Raw genomic sequence first — 8,305 nt, 5'->3', positions numbered from 1 at the left:
ACTGTTGATTTATAGCCAAAAACATCGGAATTTAAAACGGCAAGCCAGCGGACCCCTAACGTTAAACTGTATTGTTAAACTGAGGAAAATATTAGCTAATTTGACCCCTTGCTCAATTAAACGAATAACTACACGCTTAATAACATGCAATATTGACACATAATGCTGCATATTTCAATTATATGACTTTAAAGTGCCAAAACATCACTTACCTGAACGTACACAGTCGTGAGGAAAGCAGAAATGCCGCCCGCTGCCCGCGTCTCACTGCTGCTCACTCAGTCAAATTCGCGCCGTAGGCTCTCCACCAATAGGAGGGAAGATGCATAGCAACCTGAGGTGTGGAACGGCAGATGTTAGCCGCACTTGATTTCAGGATTCCTGTGTTTTTCCACGTATAAGCCAAATGTTTACCACAAGTCGGCTTTTCTCACTGTGTGCCATAGCTCAACCACATATGGTATGTGTTTGTTGTTATCTGGGCCATAGACCTCAAAATCAGTTGTGAACCAAGAGAGCATTTCCCGCAGTTTTTAAAGTTATGGCAAAACAAATATGGCTACAATTTGGCCCATATCTGTTCAGCCATGCCACATCTAGGCCATATGTGCCAGATAATACTCACATGTGGCCCAAACGTAATTGCTATCTGGGAAGTTTCTAAACACAACTTATTGTCCTGACTCAACAGTTTTTAATCAAACCTCCGATACGTTATCCTATGACAAGAAAACGCTAAAACTGCTTACTTGCAAGCGTCTAAGAGCATGTTAAACTCACCTTTTAATGCCGTTTTACCTGCAGTTGAGTGTTGCTAAACTAACCGCTGAATGATCACGTGCGTTGTTAAACTCACCGCTGAAAACGCTAAACCTTTGCGGGTACTTTGATATCAGATTGCGAGCGGTTTTAAACATCAAAAACCAGTTGGAGGGCCAGATAAAAATTATCTGGGTGCCGCCATTTGACTCCCCCTGGCATAAATAATATTTTGTAGCCCGATCAGAAAAAAGGGAGTAAATAATTAAAACAAAATGAACAGCATTAGCTGCTACGTGTGAAAAGAAACCTGCTTTGGATGTATTATGTTCAGGACAAACGTAATACCACTGCAATAAATTGGCTTTATTAGGTTAAGGACCAACGTAATAGCACTGCTTATATGTTGGCATGTAACGTAATTGCGATTTGCAAAATAGTTTCCTCAGAACGTATTTCATGGGATACAGGGTTGAGGAAAACAGTTCTACACATAAAGACAAAAATAATTGTACATATTTGTAGTCATCAAATACTCTCAGTCTGTTGACAGCAATGAAATGAGCATTAAGTGTCAATTTACAGCAGATCTGAAGACATCAGCATAATAAATGAGGTGAAAACAGGAACTATTGACATGAAATAAAGAGTGTTTTCAGCAGTTTCTCTGTTAATATTGATGATCCTCAGACTATCAACACTCATTCAACAAGACATTCAGATCATCTCACTTTATTCTGAGTGTTTTCTGTTAGAAAATGATTATTGGATATATGAAATACTATAAACTAATCTACTGAAAGACAATACTGTTATTTCTCACAACATGACGTGGATAAAACACAAATAATTAAAAAACAAACACTAATGACACTCATCTTCATCAACCACTGCTGATAAATAACTATGAATTGACTATAACTATGAAACATGGTTTGATTTTATGATAAGATTCATTGTAATAAAGTAATTAGAGATTTAACATGTAACAGTTTGATGTGCAGAAACTGAAAACTCTCCCCGTCTCAGACTCACAAATCCTGCTGGAAAGATCTCACTTAGAGAAAAACTCTGAGATTATAGATTTCTACTTAAACTATTTGCAATTTTTGTAAAGCTTTCATTCACTGAATGGACATCATTGCATAAGGAACTACTTTGTCAATTTCTGGAACATGTTTTTTATTAATATGATCATTCATCTAAAACTATTATAAATGTTTTGCTTTTAATTTAGTATGATGTTGTTATTAAACAGTGTTTCGTTTTGTTTCTGAATGAATCTGCGTTTTGAGCGAATCAATCGGCTGAATCAATGATTTAGTGGTGCACTCATAAAGAGAGCCATTTACTTCATTCCTGAATGAATGAGTATAACTTCAATAAATAAATCGTATTTCCATATTAATAATTAATAATTATCATTTACTCACCCTCATGTTGAATCAAATAAATTATTTTAAAGCATTTTTTTGTAATATCTCTTGGGGGTAAATTATCAGCCAAATTTGACGTGATTAAATTGCGATCACCACATTGTGCAATTAATCAGATTAATTTATCTAAAACTAAATGTTTTGTTTTTATTTGGTAAAATGTTTATCTGTACACTGAGTGTATTCTGATACATTATGGTTTGGTCTGTCCAAATAAAAATATTTAACATTAGTTTCTTGTTTTCTCACTGTGATGGAGTGTGATCAGAGGAGGCCTGATATGAAACGTCAAAAACAGCCACAGACTTAAGATTTTCTTGAGCTTCTGTCTTGAGGCTCAGTTTAAGTAAAGCTCTCTGTCATTGGTTGATACATCACATGATCATCCAGACTGGATGCTGACAGTGGTGGGAAGTTTAACTTTACAGAGAGTAGCTCATGATGGCAGCTGTTATTAGTCCAGCATGTGAAAGAAAAAGATAAAAGTTTTCAGAGATATAAACCAGAATGGGAGTCTGTGGAGTAAAAGGCTTCCTCAGATGGTGAACTGCATTAAGTGTAGAAGGAGAAATGATTGAGGGACGCGTAACAGCATCTCCAATATTGCTGGATAAAGCTAATTTCACTCCTGCAATCAATGTACTTATTATTAGAAAACCAAACTTTCAGTTCATATATATATTATATTGCTGTGGTTATTTAGCAGCAGTGGTTGATGAAGATGAGTGTCATTAGTGTGTTTTTGTATTATTGGTGTTTTATCCATTTCATGTTGTGAGAAATAACAGTATTGTCTTTCAGTAGAGCAGTTTATAGGACTCTAATAATGTGTTTCTATCAGCAAACACTCAGAATAAAGTGAGATGATCTGCTAATGATGTGAATGTCTTGTTGAATGAGTGTTGATAGTCTGAGGATCATCAATATCAACAGAGAAACTGCTGAAAACACTCTTTATTTCATGTCAATAGTTCCTGTTTTCACCTCATTTATTATGCTGATATCTTCAGATCTGCTGTAAATTGACACTTAAAGCTCATTTCATTGCTGTCAACAGACTGAGGGGATTTGTGGACCTCAAATATGAACAATTATTTTTGTCTTTATGCTTTTAACTGTTCTTTCTTACTGTTCTTTACTACTTTTCTAGATATCTGTCAATATTTTAATGGAGAAACAGAATGAAGTTCTGAATTAGCATCAGTTACTTTATGATAGACCGATATAAATTCTGAATGCACTTAGTTTATGGGTGAAATACAAAAAGGGTTAAAATTGCACAAAAAATAATTAATAAATTAATTTAAAAAAGAAAAGAAAAAGAAATAAAACTTTTCAGGCATATTTAGAACGAGAATCACTTGATGACAAATTCAAACACTGTATTGAAGGATCACACTGAAGCCCAAAACACTCTTTAATTGTCATTTTAAATCTTTATCCTTTGCCACTTTCCTTCAAACCACCAGTTTTCACCAATTTGTCAGCAAGAAGTTTTTAATCATTTAAAATATAATTAAATTTAGTATGATCTCTTACTCTTTTATATATTTTTATTAAATACAGGTCAAAATAACTGATTCCTTTTTGCATTAAATATATCTGTTACACTAAATGATGATGGGACATTAAAACATTTTGTTTTCACTAAAGTAATTTAAAACATTAAACAGACACATTTCATTTAGTGAATTTTCTATGTAAAATCACTTTTGTACATTTCATTTGATGCAGACACTACAGTTTGATGTCTGGACTTCAACCCTATAAAAACAAACACAGTAACTGATTTATTTTTGATTTGGGCAGATCATCTCCTCCAACCAATCTGCAGTTCAGTCAACAAAGCCCCGCCCACTGCAATTCACTTAATGAAGATCCTCCCTCAGCAGTCACATCATCAGTGAAGCTCCTCCCACAGCAGTTGATCAATAAATGCTGGAATATTCCCATCAGAAGAGCATCAGAGCATCAGGAAGAGCTGAAACCAGTAAAGACTGAGTTTATTAAAGAGGACAGTGAGAACATGAGTGATCCAGAACCCTGCAGAATGAAACACACTGAAGATACTGAAGAACAAAGAGGTTGGTGTTTATTCTTCATTCATTCATGATGCTGAACAACATTCATGTTAGAAAGATTCAAGCACTTCTGCACATTTAGGTAAACAGTTGAACTATGAAATGATACATAATGTTAATTTTTAATACTCAGTTTGAGAAATCTCATATTGATTGTCAACATCACATCAAACTAAATATTTATTTTACCTGTATTTCATGTCTGGTTCACAATTTCCAGGAGTGTTGCCAGAATTTAGGCATTTTCAATCCAGTTTACAACATTGCTAATTTTAGGAATAAACTGTAAACACCAAAATGTTTGAAGTAAATGAACTTTCCAGAATGGCTGACAGGGTTGTGAGTGAAACTTGAGCAAAATCTCTTCTTACAGTAACTTTGGTAACAGGGTTGATGAATGCAGTCATTCATTTGTGTAAAAACTGAGACAATGGATTGAGATGATTGTCTTGTCCTCCCATCATGCTGTAGAAAAGAGCCCAGATTATATAATTTCCTGGTGTCACAGTTTTAAGAAATCCTCTGGATTTGAAAGGAGGAAAATCATGTCAGAAGTAACAGGGTTGAGTGAATCATGTAGGACACTGAAAATAACACATTTGAAGATGCAGTCAGTCTAGACTTTGAGCATGTGAACTTTCTACAGACACGGCAATGTCAAGATAAATAACAAATAATAATCACTCAAATTTTAAAATATTCAATCTACTCCACTTTACTGAAAAATTCACTTGATCTTGTGTTTCTGGTGTCCCACATTCACATGTGCATGAAAGGAAGTCAGTGGAAGGAGAAGTCTGCTGTGAACGGCCCTTAATAATTACACAGTTTTAGGAAAATAAATTAAATATCAATCTAAACGTTGGTGTAAAAATATGGCTGTTAATATCACAATATCATTATATTAATATCATTTGGTCACAGTCTCCTGATAACAAATCATTCTAAATTATAATGTTGACATGCATTTCCTGTAAAGCTGCTTTGAAACGGTGTATTGTGAAAAGGCGCCATACAAATAAGTGTGAATTGAAAATTGATAATTTTGTCTTTGATCAAATATATTTAATATATTTAACATCAGAAAATACACACTGGTGTGAGAGAGTACATGTGCTTTGAGTGTGAGAAGACTTTTATTACAGAGAGTGATTTAAAAGTGCACCAGAGGATTCACACTGGAGAAAAACCTTACAAGTGTTCACACTGTGACAAGAGATTCAGTCAGTCATCACACCTGAAAACACATGAGAGGATCCACAGCAGAGAGAAGCTGCACACGTGTGATCAGTGTGGAAAGAGTTTCACTATTAAAAGTCACGTGACGATACACATGAAGATCCACACTGGAGAAAAACTTTACAAGTGTTCTCAGTAGGGGTGTAACGGTTCAAATTGCTCACGGTTTGGTACGTATCACGGTTTTAGGGTTACGGTTTCAGTATGTGCAATGTTCAGGGAAAATATGACTACTGTCAAATAAAAATAAAGAAAATAAGAACAAATAATAATAATACAAGCAACATCACAAATAAATACAACACAGCAAATATTCAAATAAATAAACACTACTTTTCAGGTTTTTCAGGTATCTAACAGTAGTTTTCATGTACAGAAAATGGATAAAGTAATCAAATATAAAATAACTCTGCATATTATCATCACTGGTTAATAAATTAAATATTAACCATTTTTTAGTTACAAAAGCTATTCAGTGAAGAGCAGTGAGTGATTTCTTTGTAATTTGTTGTTGGATTTAACATTAAAAACAGGCAGCAGGAGTTGTTTTTTTCCCCTTTAAAGGGATAGTTCACCCAAAAATGAAAATTTGATGTTTATCTGCTTACCCCCAGGGCATCCAAGATGTAGGTGACTTTTTTTCTTCAGTCGAACGCAAATTATGATTTTTAACTGCAACCGCTGCCGTCTGTCAGTCAAATAATAGGAGTGATTGGGAACTTGAACAATAAGAGTCGAAAAAACTTCCATAGACAAATCCAAATTAAACCCTGCGGCTCGTGACGACACATTGATGTCCTAAGACACGAAACGATCGGTTTGTGCAAGAAACCGAACAGTATTTATATCATTTTTTACCTCTAATACACCACTATGTCCAACTCCGTTCAGCTTCCGGTTAGTGAGGTCTGATCGCGCTCTGACAACGGAAGTGATGTCTCGCACTCATTGAAGTATATGGGCGAGACATCACTTCCGTCAGCAAAGCGGGTTTTTTGACCTCACTAACAGGATGCTGAACGGAGTTGGACATAGTGGTGTATTAGAGGTAAAAAATTATATAAATACTGTTCGTTTTCTCACACAAACCGATCGTTTCGTGTCTTAGGACATCAATGTGTTGTCACGAGCCGCAGGGTTTAATTTGGATTTGTCTATGGAAGTTTTTTCGACTCTTATTGTTGAAGTTCCCAATCACTCCTATTATTTGACTGACAGACGGCAGCGGTTGCAGTTAAAAATCATAATTTGCGTTCGACTGAAGAAACAAATTCACCTACATCTTGGATGTACTGGGGGTAAGCAGATAAACATCAAATTTTCATTTTTGGGTGAACTATCCCTTTAAGACATGCATGATCCAGCACTGTTACACATACGATGTCGTTCACTTAAGACATAACTGGCTATGTTTGCTAGGATACTCGCCAAGACGGGGATGTTGATATAATTTTGTCTGCTGAAGCGCAAGACTTGAAAGAGAACTCAGTATTTACGCTTCGGATGAGCGCACACACAAATCTCATCACAGCGCGCGAGTTCTCTTTCGCATCTTGCTCCTGAATGTTTAAATTAGCAAGGCTTAAATGAGTTTAGTTTAAACACAGATAGTAAAGTGTGCTTGCGCGCTATCAACACCCGGGTGATGACGGCGTAAATGACTGGACATTAGAGAATACGGCACCCGCATTGAACAAAGTTTACAAAGAGTGACTGTTTTGCCCATGCTTTCTGATTATTGTAACGTTTTTAGATGCTGGAATGCACATCCATCGACTGAAACATACATTATCTGAACTCTGTTTTCCACATTGCTATTTCAAGAAACCATATTAGCCTATAGATGTGTCGTCATTCGAGATGGACCGTGGTGCAAGTGCGTGCCATACCGCAATTGGAGAACGGTACGGTTCAATTTTTTACAGAGAACCGTTGCACCCCTAGTCCTCACTGTGACAAGAGATTCAGTCAGTCAACAGATCTGAAAACACATGAGAGGATTCACACTGGAGAAAAATCTTATAAGTGTTCACAGTGTAACAAGAGATGCAGTGATTCATCACATCTGAAAACACATGAGAGGATCCACACTGGAGAGAAGATACACATGAAGATCCATGCTGTGAAGGGCCACATCACTAAGGCCTGAAATCATGATAAGTAGTTCATCTTATGTGCTGAACAACAATGCCTCTTCTGTGAAAAGTAGACAAATCTCTCCTCTTTACCTATAGTTGGCGCTGTTGCTCTGTGGCTGCTGTTGAATTATCCAGGTTGTGGATGAGGAGAGACCTTGAAATGCCTCATTCATTCAATCATAAATCTATAATTTGTTGAACTAAAAGTGAAATCTCATAACTTATAGTTATAGTTTGCTGTTGTAGCCTACTCGAGTGCTGACTTTGTATGTTTGACCGAATCGTTTGCTTTATTTTTTATTGTAGCTTCTTATACCTTTTGCTTATACTTTTATAATGGGTATTTGGCAATTATTGACCATTAAAACTGACATTTAACAAAAAAAGTCAGGGGTGTGTTTTATATTTGCAGACTATATGCACATATTGCCACAAAGGTTTAATATTTTTAAAATGGAAACAAAAAGAGGAAGAACTGTGTTTTATAGTTTGTTTGGTAATAACTATACATGCAGTGAAGACTGTAACACTCTGCCTAAATAAATCAGGCTACACAAATATAGTTTGTTCTTTTCCCTCCTAAAACTGTTTGAATTAATGCCACCCACTGTTAAAACATAACTGTGGTTTATCACACCTGAGTTCAGTTTGT

The 8,305-nt window shown here is 35.7% G+C and overlaps 1 protein-coding gene across 1 annotated transcript in view; it reads left to right on the top strand.

Annotated features, from left to right (window-relative positions):
• The window catches only part of LOC137006233 (zinc finger protein 135-like), a 160,718-nt gene that overhangs the window by 129,372 nt on the left and 23,041 nt on the right, over positions 1–8,305 (top strand). Inside the window, exon 4 of the mRNA XM_067366859.1 lies at positions 5,419–5,609. Within this exon, the coding sequence (XP_067222960.1) occupies positions 5,419–5,609 (191 nt within the window). The remainder of the gene's footprint in view (positions 1–5,418; positions 5,610–8,305) is intronic.

The sequence above is a fragment of the Chanodichthys erythropterus genome, chromosome 3 (assembly GCF_024489055.1).
Source record: "Chanodichthys erythropterus isolate Z2021 chromosome 3, ASM2448905v1, whole genome shotgun sequence".
In the NCBI taxonomy this organism is placed as follows: domain Eukaryota; kingdom Metazoa; phylum Chordata; class Actinopteri; order Cypriniformes; family Xenocyprididae; genus Chanodichthys; species Chanodichthys erythropterus.
The sequence above is the reverse complement of the archived record's forward strand: the minus strand, read 5'-3'. Positions and strand labels throughout refer to the sequence as shown.